Source organism: Lolium rigidum, chromosome 7 (genome assembly GCF_022539505.1).
Source record: "Lolium rigidum isolate FL_2022 chromosome 7, APGP_CSIRO_Lrig_0.1, whole genome shotgun sequence".
Taxonomy (NCBI): Eukaryota; Viridiplantae; Streptophyta; class Magnoliopsida; order Poales; family Poaceae; genus Lolium; species Lolium rigidum.
In genome coordinates this window covers 5,681,359-5,699,448 of record NC_061514.1, presented here as the reverse complement: position 1 = coordinate 5,699,448, position 18,090 = coordinate 5,681,359, and the positions used below count along the sequence as shown (strand labels likewise).

Sequence of the window (18,090 nt, the reverse complement as noted above, 5' to 3'; positions counted from 1 at the left end):
CTGCGGCGCTGTCGTCTTCAGTGGAGAGGAGCTCGATCCGCCGCTAGGCCGCCGGCAAGCCGCACCAGAGGAAGGGCCGCCGCTGCACCACGGGAGAGGTCGGCGCAGTGAGTTTTCCTCTTCCCCCAACTGAATATTCTTCATTGTTGTAATTACCGTGTATTCAAAGGATCCATGCATTCAGAGCTCATTAAGGCATATTTTCCATTGTTGCATGTTTCAGGATTCCGTGCAAAGAATTAGACCTGCAATGTTCGTCATTGATCACCTGAAGCTTTTGTACATCAGACAGACGATGGACCTATGGCTTGCACATTTTGTTTTGACAAATTGTTGAGGCATTAAGCAATGCATATTTTGTCCATGATTACTCTGAGGTATAATCTTCACTGTTACCCATTTATATACTTCAGGATATCCCCTCCAATGTTAATCTTCACTAAATTTCTAAACATTTTAGCTTATAATCAATACTGAATTGAGCTCAACCGTTTTTCCACTAATGATTTGGCTAGCAAAGCATCTGAATCTTATGCTGTCCAGTTCATTCTGCCTTAGTTTTATGCGGTACACTTATTCATATATTCCAGTTTTTACATTAACAAGCTTATCCTTCTTGCTATTTTGCAGCCGCCGAAGCTCACCAAGTTTAATGAGAGGTGATGGAGCGGTGAACGCGGAGATGCGCACGCGGAGAGGTGATGGAGCAGTGAACAAACAACTAACACAAAATGAAATTAAGTCATGGTTGGGGCGAGATTGAGCAGCGAATTTTCTACTGGCGGAACAATTTCAAGATGCTAAATGTTTGGTTCTTATAATATCCGATGACTTGCTCTGGTTGGTGTCGCTCTTTCATTATTAGGTACGTTCCCTCAGTTACCTTGCTTCTTTTGCCTACTGTTTACTTTTCAGTTTATGTGTGTTTTTCCGTAGGAATGCTGCAGTGTTTGGGACTTGAGAACGTAGCACAAAAACCATGTTCTCCTTGGGATTTATGAATAATAATGTTGCTGTCATTTTTCTTCGTCTGCAATTTGAATTGGTCTATGCTCATTTAAACTGAAATGTTGTCTCTGGATTCTATTGTAAGAAAGCTACTATGATATACCTATGTCTAACTTGGTCTTGAAATCTTAGTATGGTGCAGAGTGTAACTATGGAAAGCAGTAGAAAAGAATCCTAATGGTTAGAAAATAATATTGCATGATATGGTGTTGCACTAAGCTAAAATTCTTTGTATGAGTCAAGAAGAAACCTCATTTGTTTCGCTGCCCTATATAGTGCTGGTTCTAACTTCTAAGGAGCTAAAACGAGAATAAAATCATCCTTCCAAGACAAAGAAGAGTTTGATTGTGCACGTTGGACTGTTGATTTTCCATGTCTTTTTCGCTCTTAATAATGCTATGTGTAAGAATACAAATTATTGCTGGCTTGGAGTTTCTGCCCAGCCTCATTGAGATGCATGGAATTCATTGGTATTCCAATTTATTTGCATAGGATGCCCTGAGCGCAATTGGTGTTCGATTTTGTTTGCATCAGATGCTGTGAGTGCATCAATATTATACGATTCTAGACTCCCTTGTTATTCTCTTATTGAAAGTGCAGTAGCTTATACAAGTTGCAAGCCGATCTCTTTTATTCTTCTTGCATGTCTCATATTCTTATTTTGATAGTGAAGTACCTCATGTTAGTCGGAAGCTAATTTCTTTAGGTCTGCTTGCAGGTCTTTTATTGAAAGTGCAGAAGCTCATATAAGTCTCTGAATTTTAGAAGTAGTCAGTGTTCAAGTTCTTATGATCTTATTCTAACAAAGATGATGTTTCTCTTACAGATGTAGTCATCTTTGTTTCACAGTTGGATTTCACATAAAGTGTCTTACAAATAACAAGTAACACCTGAATGGAGCGAAGGGAAGAGGAAACATATATTCTCATGTGGGACTTTTTACTGATCTCACACCTGCATACTACATTTATTTGTTTGTATTTACAATACTGGCTATTTAGTGCAAACCTTTTTTGCATGCATGAGCTAATCCTTATACAAAAGTGATTTGGGGTTGGTATTTAGTCTGCTTCATTGATGTTGGAAAGTCCTTTATGCTTAAATCTAACTTCTCTTATTAATTTTCCTTCAGAGCTTTCGTTACCACAAAGTTTGATCATTCTGGAGCTTATTTTTAGTCGTGTTACATGGTTCTAAATAAAAGAGAAAGGATCATTTAGATTGGCTTGCACGGTTCTCTTATAAATCTACGTTATTGCAAGCTTACGGTGTTTTTTTGTTTTGTTTTGTTGATTTCTCTTTGGATTACCATATGTTCCATGACCGTTCTCTCTATTACTACCCGTCCCTACCGATTTATGTGGTTATTGCAAACTTGCAACAATGGGGAGAGTGTGCATAAGATTTTGAATCGTACAGTATTTATTATCTAAATTTAGTGTTTACACAACCTAATATTCACATTGGCACAAGAACATTGGCCTTCAAGAGCATGTCTTTCAAGAACTCGATTCAAAGGTCATGACTGATTTTGGTTCCACAGCTCGATTCAAAGGACGTAAAATGTCTAAGGTTGCAGGTGATGTTTGATTCTAAGGTACTTCTGCATATTTTGTTAATTCTACCATGTCAATGTGCGTTAAGATTGTAGTCTATGGACATAGCTTGTGTTTACTTTCTTATACCACTATACATGTCAAATATGTGAAGAAGTCTTTCTACCACTTTAAACAGCAATAGATTTCCATATAAGTATAAAATATCATGTGTTTATTTGTTTCGCAACAATCTAATTCCTAAAATTCGATTGTATATATTTCTCAGATGTATTTTCCACATCTTGCATCAGAACGATGATATACACTGCTTTCTTTCTGCTGTTAACATCACCAATCCATAACTGCCACCACATGAATGTAGGTGGAAGCAGAACATTTTAGTCTTACAGAAATACTGTCTTCCATTTAAGTGAAAATGATTTGGTAACAATGACTCAATACATATTTCTTACCTCCGTTTTCTTTTCGGAGTCTTTACCGAGGTTATTCTGCTGGTCCTAATTTAGATCTCTATCTTTCTAATTGTCTAGATTATGCCACTTCTATTGGTCCATCTCTGGGTGCGCCGCTTTGGTTTACTGGTTCGTTACAAGGTGCTTCTGCTGGATTATCTTCAGATGGGCCTTATGGGTCTGCTCTGCTACCACATTTCTGAAATTGACATATTGGGATAAGTAGAAGATTTAGACATTAGTGCATCTATTAGATCTACGAGTCCGTAGTGCATTTGGTTGAATTGCTGCATTTCACCAAAACTGCTTGACATGGTGGCTATTTGCAGATACTCTTCAGCATTAATTTTGCACCCTAAGTCTGATACCTACTTTGCATCCCTCCCGCATGTATGTGTGTTAATTGAAGAAAATGTGTATGTTCGTGTACCGTTCAAGCGGTTAAATAGTAGTCCATTCATATTGCACTTTACCTAGGACTATTCCTTAATAAGGTAAGCTTACAACAAGGATGATAAAAAGATGTCACGTTATTCCTATGACTATTCTGGGAAGTTGATTTTATCTTGAACAGCTAAAATCAACTAGCATAGTTATCTGAATTTGGATCTCTAGCTTTAAATCTAATAATTACTTCATTTTGGACTGCTGAACTTTAAGCAAAGTAGCTAGAAGAGTTAATGTTCTATTTTTTGCAGTACGTATAAATCTCTTGATCACTTACACTATCTATTAACTGTTAAAATTTGATATGTCTGGGTAATTATCTTTTATCAAGATTGGTTTCTCCTTTAAAAATTTCACTTGGAGAGGAGGTATGGGCCAGAAGAAATCCCAGACTACATGTATTCGCTTATAAAGTAGTGGCTTTGTACTGAAGAATTACTTAGCTATTCATGTATTGAATATAATCTGTGCTCTCCTTTTATAAAAAAGGCAATGCGACAATTGTAACACTAGATAAACTTTTAGATCCTGAAGGTTGATGGGATGTATCAAGTGAAGAAAATATATTTGATTCTTCTTTCAGCTATGCTTACTTCTAGACTACCTTTTCTTGTATCACTTCATTACCAGGTAACTCGAAAGGATAAAAACTGGTGCTGAAACTATATGTACTCTTTATTTTGAGATATCTGAACAAGGTTGGAGCCAGGTCACAAAGTGTATTGTGATTTTTCAATGTACAAATTGACTGTCCAAAGTAGTGATTTGAGCTATTTGTATAGTACATCATCTCTCTTATCTTGATTTACTCCATTACCCATGCAGATTTTAGAGCAGCACCTAAACTTTCAGGCTTTGCCACAAATCGCTCCAGGTTTGCATATTTTATTAAATAGCTTAATCATTTGGTCTGGTGCTTGGAAATTATACTCGAATTTAAGCCTGTAAGTACTTGCACTTTTTTAGTGGATAATATTTGCCATGTCTATTTGGATTTTAGTGTGTCGCTACTTGCAAAGTTGAGCTAGGCTAGACAGGTTGCCCATACATCTCACAATGTTTTGAAAGGTATTTTCTCATAAACAAGACATCACATGCCCTTACATCCATGATTTATGAAAAAGGGTCTTAATTTGACTTTATAGCCATGTTAAATCTCCATTTTTTGTATAATTTAATATGATGGTCAATCTGTTTCTTGCCATGATTTATTTTGTTTGAAATTTGTCTGATTTCATCTAAGGGCATGCAAGGCATGCATCTGTCATGCCCAGACCTACAGTTGCGACATGAATGCCAATTTTTTATCTTCTGTGTTACATACATAAGACTTTAACTTCTATTAGTTGCTCATAAGCCATATATTTGGAAATCTGCAATGCAATAATAAATAACATAAAGTAAATAGCTAACTTCTATTAGTTGCTTATGATTACCCTGGTCTTAAAATACCATAGGTATGTGTAAGGTAAGAAAAAATAGTGCCAGCGTATCAATGTTTATACTGAAGGTGCTATTTCCCAAAAATATTTTCATCCCAATGAGGCGAAATCTCCAGTCTAAATTCGCTTCCCATTTCATTATGCTCGGTAGATAGTGCCCGCTTACATATGAAAAATGGTGTTATTCATGTACTGAGAGTTCGTTTGTACTACACACCATCGCTCAAGGTTGCTATGCCGACAAAAACACCATGACCAGATCATTCTCCAAAGGGGCATTGCTAAACGATGCCTGATGGTAGGAAGAATACATCTAAACTCCAGTGCTTCCTAACAAAGTCAGTGAGACCTTTTCAGAGAGTTTAAAGGACTAATTCCGTATTCTGCAGTTCTCTATTTTTCAGACAAAATTTCAGCATGTGAAAATCATAACTAATTCATATATAATTGGAAAAATGCAAATAAGATAAAAAATGTTCACAAAAAGAAACTTTATGTGTTTATATCAAAATCATGCATGTTTCAATATTTGCAAAACTGTTTTAGACAAGATACGTTTTAACAAGAAAAGCCCATGCTTGGTTATTTCGAGCACGTGCTTCTTCGGTAAAGAGGAGTCAGATGATTCAAATGAAGTTTTTGTAATGTATCAATAAGATAAAGTCCTGCAAGGATAACAGCTCAAACACTTTCAGCTTTGGTGTTTCCTATTTTCTACTCTGCTTTTCCTCAACATGGTTTTATATTGTTTTTTTCTGATTACTCTATGTGCATCATTCGTTGGTTTTATATTTGTCTCTCTACTGATTACTCTATTTTGAAGTGTAAATTCATGCACATTACCACCTCGAAAAAATTCATGCACATTAACTTTAGAAATTATATGCATCATTCATTGGTTCAGGTACAATGTGGAGATCATATCTTTTTTCTTGGTCTAGCTCATGTTAACTGACCTTATTTAGATTCTCTTATCTTTCACACTATGTATACTTCTAAAATCGTTGCTCGTACTATGTTGGTGCTCGAATTGAGCTTGCTATTATGTGCAGCACTAAGATTTTTTGAGTACTGGAAAAACAAATCTTTCCTTCGTCCTAAGATACTACTAAAATAATACCAGGGTGGCCATAATTTTTCCGTGTAAAGATATGTTTGTTAGTGCACAGGTAGGTCTGGTATGTTTGTTAGTGCATAGGTAGGTCTTTGTGTGCAGTACACTTTTGTTAGGAAAAGTGACTTATGCAACTTCTCGATACAAATAATCTTTTATTGGCAAGTGTGATGCGCTGCTTATTCTGAAAAGGCAATGAATTTCAGCTAATATTTCTGCATAAGTGTTCTGTTGTCACAATAGTTCGAGGTCTTGGTCAAGTTATAATGCTTTCCTTTGCATAATTATTATTTGTTCTTCATAAGGTGTTAATTATTCTGAAAAAACAGTGAAATTTTAGCTAATGTTTCTACATATTAATAGGTAGATACATTAGTTAATCTGTAATTGTTACCTTAGATGAATAAGTATTTGTTGTTCCTAGGGTACTGTATGCTCGAATCATTTCTTTATCTGAAAGTTAGTAAAAGGCTCACTGTATTTTTCTTGCTGATGCATACTGGTATTTGTTTTTTTTTTGGATTGATTTTGCAGTATTTATGGTTAATTCACCTCTGACTGTTTGTTCTTTTTAATTAACTGTTGCAGTATCCATGGCCATTTATATTAATTCTTATTTGTATTTGATGATGTTAGTGATGTCAACACTATTTTGAAACCTGTGAATCTTGACGTTCAACCTATCTATGCAGCAACAGTAGGTGTCGTCCTATTTTTCCTATCATTCCACTACCATAGATGCTCCTCTTATTTGAAACAGGTGAATGCCTAGATTGCTGATTGTTTTTTATATGATGTTTGCAGGCACGAGGATGTGCTTGCTGCCGTAACAACGCAGCCACTATCTGATGACGATTATCTGATCGAGTAGAGAGAGGATCATGAGGTTATTTTGCTTTGTACAAGAATTTGCTAATTTTAGGTTGAAAGGCTTGATATTCAGGCCTAAATATTTTCCTTGGATCAAGAACTATTGTGTGACATTGACCTACATCTTTGCCATGGATTTCTTGGTGACATTGCGGCGTTACTTATTGGTTCATTAGTATTATTATCCATCCCAGCTTACTGTGGATCATATATATCTATATCCGTATGTTTGTCTTGTGATCCTGAGCTGTTAGTGTAATTTTAGAGCTCTGGGCTGCCATAGAATTTCGACTATCAGATTTGCTTAGCCTAGGTACCAAGCCAATACCATATTATCATATCTCACCTCGGTTTCATCGTTGTTGTACAAACTGTGAATTGAAGTGGATTTCTCAGGATCGTGCGCCAAGGCGCACATCTAAATCTAGTTCATCTAGTACTGGAGTGCGTAAGGCAAGTGCAGTACATGGCATGTACCTAGCAGGCAGATTCTGGGTATATATCATCGCGCGTCCCAAACGGGCCACAAGTATTTGGTGATGCGAGCTTTTGCAGTGAGGCAGCGATAAAAGTTAGTTTGGGGTCAGCATTATGTTTTTACCCTGAATGAAAGTCAGTTTGGGGAACACACTCTAGGGAAACCCTAGCCTCCGGGTCGCCCTCGGGAGACTCCGAGGCGACCCCCGCGCCGCCGCCCACCAACCCCTCCCCCACCTCGCCAACAGCTCCCGCCGCCACCGGAGGAGGCCGCCCCGCGGCGGACGGAGGCGGCGGGGAGCACCTCCGGCTCCCTTCCCCTAAAAAAATCCAAATCCCCCACCCCCCGAGCTCCCCCCACCCCCTCCTCTTCCTCTGCCCCTGCGCGTCGCCGGCCCTGCCGTGCTCGTCCTCGGCGCTGCCCCTCCGCCGCGCGGGCGTGCTGCCCCTGCTCCGCCGCGCAGCCTGCTGCCCGTCCTGCTGGCGTGTGCGGTCCCGTCACGGCGGCGGCGAGGCGTCATCGTCCCTGCGCGTCGCCCTGGCGTTGGCAGCTGGGAGCCCTCCGCCCCGTCCGTTCTGGCCATGGAGGCCACAAGGCTGGGCCTGCCGGCTGCCCTCCGCTGTGGTGAGGCTCTTCGGCGTCTGCTGTGCGCCGCCCGCTGGCGCCGTGCAGGCCTGCTGGGTCGCAGTGCTCCCCTTCCATCCCCGCTGGTTTCTGGCCGTGGTGGCTCGGGTCTCCTCGCATGAGGCTCGCCCCCGGCTCCTGCGTTTTCCGGCCATCCCAATTCTCACCCCGGGTGTCCGGCCGTTGATCCCGGCCCCTGGCGCGCGGCTCGGCTTGGACGGCTGGCGATGTGGGCCCTCTGCAGCTCGACCGCTCCCCCTTCACTGGTGGCCCATGTCCACCCCTCGTCGCGGTCTCCTGCAGGGTGGGGGAGATCGGCCTGCCCTGATGTTTTGGTGTAGTTGCACATCCGGGCGAAAGCCTATGGACGACGACGCCTGCGGGCGCCGTGCTCCTCCGTGGAGGCGTCCTCTTGGCTCTGTGCACCTCCCGACATGCTTGGGGCAGCGCTCGCCTCTTGTCGGCCCGCCGACCGCCCGCTCCTATACTTGCGGGACGAGGTTGTTGTCATGGACGTCCTGGGGTTGCCTCAGCTTGCGCCACCCTTCGACCACGGGGTCGGCACACCGGTGTCGTCGCCCCAGTCTCGGCTATCCGACCCCCTTCGACTGTGTTTGGTCTCGGTGGCACATCGCCTCCGGCAATGCTGGCGGCACACCAGTGTCGCCGCACGGACTCGGCTATCCGACGCCGTTTGACCGTGCCGGGATGCTTCTTCGCGTGCTCCTGTTGGTGTCCTCGTACTCCACCACCTGCTCCCCTGGTCTGCCTGCCTGCGGTGTGTATTCCTCCGGAGATACCCGTTTAGCGGTCGGCTTGAGGTCCTCAAGGTGATGTCTGGTTGTGGCCTTGTCTAGTTCGTGCTTGTGGCGTGACTCTTCCCTGCATCGTCCCTCGACCACGGGGTCGGCACACCGGTGTCGTCGCCCCAGTCTCGGCTATCCGACGCCCTTCGACTGTGCTTGGTCTTGGTTTTGCAGGTCTTCGTCGCCGCCCCTCGCTCGCATGCCAAGTCATAGTGACTGTCCTTTGAGGTGCTAGCCTCCCAGAGGGGGTTCGGTTAGCTTCGGTTGTGCTAACCTTCCCCTTCCCTTGTGTTCCATTGTTTCTTTTTTCGTTTTTTAGGTCTTCTCCCCTGTACCCCTGTATCTCCTTCTATCTGTTTGTAAGAACATGGGCCTGCCAGGCTACTTTCGTGGAATATAACAAGCGGTGGGGTTCCCCCCTCCCCCCGTCAACCTCGAAAAAAAGTCAGTTTGGGGGTCTCCCATACATAACAAGTACGCGTATCCGTGCGCAAAAAAAACTGACATGCGTGTTGGATCGATTTCCCAGATTGAGTGCATATATAAGTGTAAATTTTGTCGGGGCCAAGCCAATGTCGGCGTGCTGCATACATTCGCATCCGTTAGAACCCACATGGTGCACCCTGCACTGTGTGCAAGATTAGGTTAGTGAGAGCATCTCCACCGGCGCGCTCCATAGCAACCCCGATAGCAATTTGGGGGCCGGGAGCGAAAATAGGCTCACACCAGCGCGCCCCAAACGGCGTCGGCGCTTTCCCAAGCCCAATAGAAGTGCCGGCAATCCCGTGCCGGCCTCTTGGCCAAGGGGCGAATCGGGCGCGCCGGCGCAATGCGAGGCGGAAAATTTTGGGCGTGGGAGGCCAGGGCGCTGCGCGGGATATTTTACCGCCACGACGCCGGGCCGGAAACTCTTCCGCCATGATTGCGCGTGGGACATTCTCCCGCCGCGACACCGCGCGGGAGGTTTCCCGCCTCGCCGGCGGTCTATATTATCCCTCCCCTCCCCCCCCGCCTATTGTTGCACAATGTTCGATTCGTGGGACGAAGCGGCGCTAGAGGCGGCCGTAGAAGTCGTGGAGGCAGACCCGCAGCTCGTAGAATACGAGGCGTGGGAGGAGGTGGCGCTAGCGGTGACTGATGTCTACGGGTGCTTCTATTCTTGTAGACAGTGTTGGGCCTCCAAGAGCAGAGGTTTGTAAAACAGCAGCAAGTTTTCCCTTAAGTGGATCACCAAAGGTTTATCGAACTCAGGGAGGAAGAGGTCAAAGATATCCCTCTCAAGCAACCCTGCAATCACGATACAAGAAGTCTCTTGTGTCCCCAACACACCTAATACACTCTTCAGATGTATAGGTGCACTAGTTCGGCGAAGAGATAGTGAAATACAAGTAGTATGGATGTATATGAGTGGTAATAGCAATCTGAATAAAATATTGGCAGCGAGTAAACATGCAACAGAACAGTAAATAAACGGTGTTTGCATGTATTGGAAACAAGGCCTAGGGATCATACTTTCACTAGTGGACACTCTCAACATTGATCGCATAATAAATAATAACTTCTCTCATTTGTGCTACATACACTTTTTGTTGGATGACAAACACCATTCGTTGTGTAGGGCTACAAGAGCTCCCTCAAGCCGGAGTTAACAAGCGCCACAACTTTCGGCATTCATATTTAAGTAACCTTAGAGCATAATAGATCTTTGCAAAATAAACCGAGTACTAACATAGCATACACACTGTCACCATTACACTATGAAAGGGGGAATAGATCACATCAATACTATCATAGTGATAATCAACTCCATAACCTACAAGAGATTATGATCATAATCTACGACAAGAACCACACAATGCACACACTGTCACCATTACACCATGCAGGAGGAATAGACGACTTCAATAACATCACATGAGTAGCACATAACTAGTAGCGATACAAAGCTCATCATATGGATCTCAATCATGTAAAGCAGCTCATGAGATCATTGTATTGGAGTACAGAGAGAGATTAACCACTTAGCTACGGTAGAGCCCTCAGCCCTGGGGGAGAATTACTCCCTCCTCATCATGGGAACAGCGATGGCGGTGAAGATGGCGGTGGAGATGGCTTCCGGGGGCAATTCCCCGTCCCGGCAGCGTACCGGAACAGAGACTTCTGTCCCCCGAATCTTGATTTCGCGATGACGGCGGCTCTGGAAGGTTTTCTCGGGTTTCGTCAATCGTGATAGGGTTTTCGCGACGGAGACCTTAAGTAGACGGAAGGGGAGCCTCGGAGGGGGCCTGGTGGGCCCACACACTAAGGGGGCGCGCCCCACCCCTTGGCCGCGCCGCCCTGGCGTGTGGGGCCCCCTGGCTCCTCTCCGGTACTTCTTCGGTGCTCTGGAAGCTTCCGGTGAAAATAAGGTATTGGGCGTTGATTTCGTCCGATTCCGAGAATATTTCCTTACTAGGATTTCTGAAACCAAAAACAGCAGAAAACAGGAACTGGCACTTCGGCATCTCGTCAATAGGTTAGTTCCGGAAAACGCATCAAAACGATATAAAGTGTGAACAAAACATGTAAGTATCATCATAAAAGTAGCATGGAACATAAGAAATTATAGATACGTTTGAGACGTATCAAGCATCCCCAAGCTTAGTTCCTACTCGCTCTCGAGTAGGTAAACGATAACAAAGATAATTTCTTAAGTGACATGCTATCATAATCTTGATCAATACTATTGTAAAGCATATGAGATGAATGAAGTGATTCAAAGCAATGGTAAAGATAATGACTAAACAATTGAATCATATAGCAAAGACTTTTCACGAATAGTACTTTCAAGTCAAGCATAAATAAGACTTGCATAAGAGCTAACTCATAAGCAATAAATTCTTAGTAAAAAGCTTTGAAACAACACAAAGGAAGATATAAGTTTCAGCGGTTGCTTTCAACTTCAACATGTATATCTTATGGATAATTGTCAACACAAAGTAATATAACAAGTGCAATAGGTAAACATGTAAGAATCAATGCACACAGTTTACACAAGTGTTTGCTTCTAAGATAGAAAGAAGTAGGTAAACTGACTCAACAATAAAGTAAAAGAGTGGCCCTTCGCAGAGGGAAGCATTGATTGCTATATTTGTGCTAGAGCTTTTATTTTGAAAACATAAGAGAGCATAAAAAGTGAAGTTTTGAGCGGTGTTTGTTGTTGTCAATGAATCATAGTGGGCATTCTAACCCCCTTGCCAGACAGACTTTCAAAGAGCGGCTCCCATGAAATTTTATTTTTGGGTGGCACTCCTTCCAACCTTGCTTTCACAAACCATGGCTAACCGAATCCTCGGGTGCCTGCCAACAATCTCATACCATGAAGGAGTGCCTTTTTATTTTAGTTTTATTTAGATGACACTCCTCCCCACCTTTGCTTTCTCAAGCCATGGCTAACCGAATCCTCGGGTGCCAACCAACAATCACATACCATGGAGGAGTGTCTATTTGTAAATTTATGAAAGTTAATTAATTCGGGGCTGGGAACCCCATTGCCAGCTCTTTTTGCAAAATTATTGGACAAGCGGATGAAGCCACTAGTCCATTGGTGAAAGTTGCCCAACAAGATTGAAAGATAAACTCCACATACTTCCTCATGAGCTATAAAACATTGACACAAATAAGAGGTAATAACTTTTGAATCGTTTAAAGATAGCACTCAAGCAATTTACTTTGGAATGGCGGAGAAATACCATGTGGTAGGTAGGTATGGTGGACACAATTGGCATAGTTTTTGGCTCAAGGATTTGGATGCACGAGAAGAATCCCTCTCAATACAAGGCTAGGCTAGCAAGGTTGTTTGAAGCAAACTCAAGTATAAAACGGTGCAAGCAAGACTCACATATGAACATATTGAAAGCATTATAAGACTTTACATCGTCTCCTTGTTGTTCAAACACCTTAACCAGAAAATATCTAGACTTAGAGAGATCAATCATGCAAACCAAATTTTAACAAGCTCTATGTAGTTCTTCATTAATAAGTGCAAAGTATATGATGCAAGAGCTTAAACATGATCTATATGAGCACAACAATTGCCAAGTATCAAGACATTATACCATTTACCACATGAAGCATTTCCTGTTTCCAACCATATAACAATGAACGAAGCAGTTTTCAACCTTCGCCATGAACATTAAAAGTAAAGCTAAGAACACTAGTGTTCATATGAAAAAGCGGAGCGTGTCTCTCTCCCACACAAGGATGAATTTATTCAGAGAACTAAGATAACAAAACAAAAATAAAAGCACACAGACGCACCAAGTAAAGTACATAAGATGTGACGGAATAAAAATATAGTTTCACTAGAAGTGACCTGATAAGTTGTCGATGAAGAAGGGGATGCCTTGGGCATCCGCAAGCTTAGATGCTTGAGTCTTCTTAAAATATGCAGGGATGAACCACCGGGCATCCCCAAGCTTAGACCTTTCACTCTTCTTGATCATAGTATATCATCCTCTTCTATTGACCCTTGAAAACTTCCTCCACACCAAACTTCAAGCAAACTCATTAGAGGGTTAGTGCATAATAAAAATTCACATGTTCAGAGGTGACACAATCATTCTTAACACTTCCGGACATTGCACAAAGCTTCTGAAAGTTAATGGAACAAAGAAACTCATTCAACATAGCAAAAGCGGCAATGCGAAATAAAAGGCAGAATCTGTCAAAAACAGAACAGTCCGTAAAGACGAATTTGGCAGGGGCACTTAACTTACTCAAATGGAAAAACTTAAAACTAATGGAAGTTGCGTACATATATGAGGATCACGCTCGTAAATTTGCAGATTTTTCTGAGTTACCTACAGAAACTTCTGCGCGAATTCGTGACAGACAGCAAATCTGTTTCTGTGCAGTAATCCAAATCTAGCATCAACTTTAACATAGAGACTTTACTTGGCACAAAAACATGATAAGGAGAGGTTGCTACAGTAGTAAACAACTTCCAAGACTCAAATATAAAACAAAAGTGCTGTGGTAAAATAAAGACATGGGTTATCTCCTAAGAAGTTCTTTCTTTATAGCCATTAAGATAGGCTCAGTAATTTTAATGATGCTCGCAAGAAATAAGAGTTGAAGCAAAAGAGAGCAACAAGAAGCAAATTCAAAGCACATTTAAACCTACCCCACTTCCTATGAAAAGGAATCTTGTACACAAATAAATTCATGAAGAACAAAGTGACAAGCATAAGAAGATAAGACACGAGTAACTTCAAGATTCTCAACATAAAGAGGGGAAACCGAATATTATTAAGATGCATACAACCGTGTTTCCCTCTCTCATAATAACTTTCAGTAGCATCATTGATGAAATCTACAATATAACCATCACTTGAAACATTCTTATCATGGTTCATATGCATAAAGGTATCATTATTTTTGATATAAGAGAAACTCTTCTCATTAATAGTAATTGGAGCAGGATCATTATTAAGAATTTGAACATGGTAAACAAGTTGCATACTAGGGGAATGGTTTTTGGCAAGCCCATCATAACTATGACAAGTTTCATAAGGATAATTGTAACATATATCATATCCATCTCTATAGCGATTATCTAAACCAGAATATGAAATATCATCATTTTCACTAAAAGTAGAGGTCTCAAATATAGGATTTTCAAGCACAACATCCCCAAGCTTAGAGCTTTCAATATCATCGTTTGAGGGGACATGAATAATGCTATCATCATTACTTTCATAACCAGTACCAAAGAGATTTCTAATATCAAAGGTAGTGTGCTCATCCAAATCATGGTCACTAATATGGGTGAAGGGCATAGGAAGATCATCATACTCAGATTCATTATCATAATAATCATTGGGAGCAACATGCTTACGGTTACCTATTGTTACCTCATACACGTGTGGATATGCCGTTACCTCTTTCTTCTTATTCCCCCTCTTCTTCTTCTTCTTCTTCTTCTTCTTCTTTCCCTTCTCCTCGTTTCCTTCTTTAGGAGGAAGAGGCTCGAAGGGAGGCTTCTCCACAGAACCTGATTTATTTCCAGAAACAATAGAAGAAACTTGGGAGGATTCCCCCTTTTCATTAATAAGTTTGAAACACACAGCGGTCCTATCATATTTTGGCAAAGTGTCATCTTCTAAAATATTCTGTATGTAAGTATTTGTATGGCAATTATTAATGCAATAAGAAAGACACCCATGCAGGACATCATCAATATCAAGATCGTTAATATTTAACAAAGAAATTTTTCTTGATAACTCTTCACACTTCAAAAATAAGGTAAGTTTATCATGCTGAGTAGGAATAATTTCATCATCACAATACAAATTTGTAGCACTCATGGGGTTCGAATTATCATTGGAGGAGCATTGAAAATTAAAATGACCAACTCTATGGCAAAGTTCACAAATAAAAGGATAGAGGGCACACACTTTTTCTCCAAGATCATCTAGAGCCCTAGACCACTTTCTAGTTTTTTCATTCCTATGATGGATACAATATTCTTGTTCGATTTGATTAATTCCACAAGGTCTATGTATTCCACAAAAATTAACATGCTTATAGGAAATAGCATTTTCAGAAGTTTGAACATGTTCATTGCAATCATTAATAATAATTTCATGCTTCATGCAAGCGTCTTTAAAAGGTTCATGATACTTATCAAAATTCTTCCTAGGCAATTCAATGTGAGAAGCAAAAGCTTTATAAAGATTTGCAACAACTTGAGAGTCAAGACCATAAGTAGCACTCATATTTCGAAATTTATCAGTATCCATAAAAGTTTCAATGCATTCATAATCATAATTTATACCTGACTCTCTACCTTTGTCATTCTCCCAATCTTCAGCGTTCTCCTGAATCCGATTAAGAAGGTCTCATTTAAACTCTTCTTTATTGCGCGTGAATGATCCAGAACAAGTAGTATCCAGCAAGGTTTTATCCTGAGAAGAAAGTCTTGCACAGAAATTATCAATGATAACATTACCAGGAAGCTCATGATTGGGGCATTTGAGCATTAAGGACTTCAATCTCTCCCATGCTTGGGCAATACTCTCTCCATCATGAGGCCAGAAATTATATATAAGGTTTCGATCTTTGTGAATTTCACTTGGAGGATAGAACTTGGAATAAAATAGAGGCACAATATCCTTCCAATCAAGAGAGCGCCCGTCCTTCAGCAGTTTATACCAATGCGCCGCTTTACCAGATAGCGACATAACAAATAATTTCTTCCTAACTTCATCCATTGAAATACCTGCACACTTGAATAACCCGCATAATTCATGCAAAAACAGTAAATGATCTTCAGGATGAACAGTTCCATCCCCTTCATAGCGGTTATCCATAACACGTTCAATAATTTTCATAGGTATCTTGTAAGGAATACTTTCAGTAGGTGGATTTAAAATGTCACAAGCATCATTAGAGTTATCACATATGGGAGATAAAGTATTATCAGAGCAAATTTTCTCCCCTAAAGATGGGAGGCTAAAAAGATCACATAAACTAGCTTCCCCAAGCTTAGACTTCTCCATAGCATTAGCGAGTAATTGCATTCATACTAATAACAATGCTACTAGCATGCAAATAAGGTTCCATAGGTTTTTTAATTTTCGCATCAAACAATTCTAAATCAGGAAAAAGATTAAAAAGCTCACTAATTTTTTTGTTGTTTTCCATTATGCCTAACTAGTGAAAATAAAAACAAGAAACAAAAAGATGCAATTGCAGGATCTAAAGGAAATAGCTTCGAGTACTTACAACGGCGCTGGAAAATAGCTTAGTAGCCGAGATCCGGAGTGTGAGTACCTTTTACCTTTCCTCCCCGGCAACGCCGCCAGAAAATAGCTTGATGTCTACGGGTGCTTCTATTCTTGTAGACAGTGTTGGGCCTCCAAGAGCAGAGGTTTGTAGAACAGCAGCAAGTTTTCCCTTAAGTGGATCACCCAAAGTTTATCGAACTCAGGGAGGAAGAGGTCAAAGATATCCCTCTCAAGCAACCCTGCAATCACGATACAAGAAGTCTCTTGTGTCCCCAACACACCTAATACACTTGTCGGATGTATAGGTGCACTAGTTCGGCGAAGAGATAGTGAAATACAAGTAGTATGGATGTATATGAGTGGTAATAGCAATCTGAATAAAATATGGCAGCGAGTAAACATGCAACGAACAAGTAAATAAACGGTGTTTGCAGTATTGGAAACAAGGCCTAGGGATCATACTTTCACTAGTGGACACTCTCAACATTGATCGCATAATAAATAATAAATTCTCTCATTTGTGCTACATACACTCTTTGTTGGATGACAAACACCATTTGTTGTGTAGGGCTACAAGAGCTCCCTCAAGCCGGAGTTAACAAGCGCCACAACTTTCGGCATTCATATTTAAGTAACCTTAGAGCATAATAGATCTTTGCAAAATAAACCGAGTACTAACATAGCATACACACTGTCACCGTTACACTATGAAAGGGGGAATAGATCACATCAATACTATCATAGCAATAATCAACTCCATAACCTACAAGAGATTATGATCATAATCTACGACAAGAACCACACGATGCACACACTGTCACCATTACACCATGCAGGAGGAATATACTACTTTAATAACATCACATGAGTAGCACATAACTAGTAGCGATACAAAGCTCATCATATGGATCTCAATCATGTAAAGCAGCTCATGAGATCATTGTATTGGAGTACAGAGAGAGAGATTAACCACTTAGCTACGGTAGAGCCCTTAGCCCCAGGGGAGAATTACTCCCTCCTCATCATGGGAACAGCGATGACGGTGAAGATGGCGGTGGAGATGGCTTCCGGGGGCAATTCCCCGTCCCGGCGGCGTGCCGGAACAGAGACTTCGTCCCCGAATCTTGATTTCGCGATGACGGCGGCTCTGGAAGGTTTTCTCGGGTTTCGTCAATCGTGATAGGGTTTTCGCGACGGAGACCTTAAGTAGACGGAAGGGGAGCCTCGGAGGGGGCCTGGTGGGCCCACACACTAAGGGGGCGCGCCCCACCCCTTGGTCGCGCCGCCCTGGCGTGTGGGGCCCCCCTGGCTCCTCTCCGGTACTTCTTCGGTGCTCTGGAAGCTTCCGGTGAAAATAAGGTACTGGGCGTTGATTTCGTCCGATTCCGAGAATATTTCCTTACTAGGATTTCTGAAACCAAAAACAGCAGAAAACAGGAACTGGCACTTCGGCATCTCGTCAGTAGGTTAGTTCCGGAAAACGCATCAAAACGATATAAAGTGTGAACAAAACATGTAAGT

At 41.6% G+C, this 18,090-nt stretch overlaps 1 protein-coding gene and 1 long non-coding RNA gene across 2 annotated transcripts in view; one reads left to right on the top strand and one right to left on the bottom strand.

Moving 5' to 3' along the window:
• Positions 1-251: 251 nt before the first annotated feature.
• Positions 252-4,299, top strand: LOC124669664. The gene is made up of 3 exons (XR_006992287.1): positions 252-377; positions 631-2,605; positions 3,098-4,299. It is a non-coding gene; the product is annotated as an uncharacterized LOC124669664 (long non-coding RNA).
• A 5,103-nt stretch (positions 4,300-9,402) lies between these two features.
• Positions 9,403-18,090, bottom strand: part of LOC124670826 (polyphenol oxidase, chloroplastic-like) — a 9,627-nt gene continuing 939 nt past the window's right edge. The window contains exon 2 of the mRNA XM_047207293.1: positions 9,403-9,423. Within this exon, the coding sequence (XP_047063249.1) occupies positions 9,403-9,423 (21 nt within the window). The remainder of the gene's footprint in view (positions 9,424-18,090) is intronic.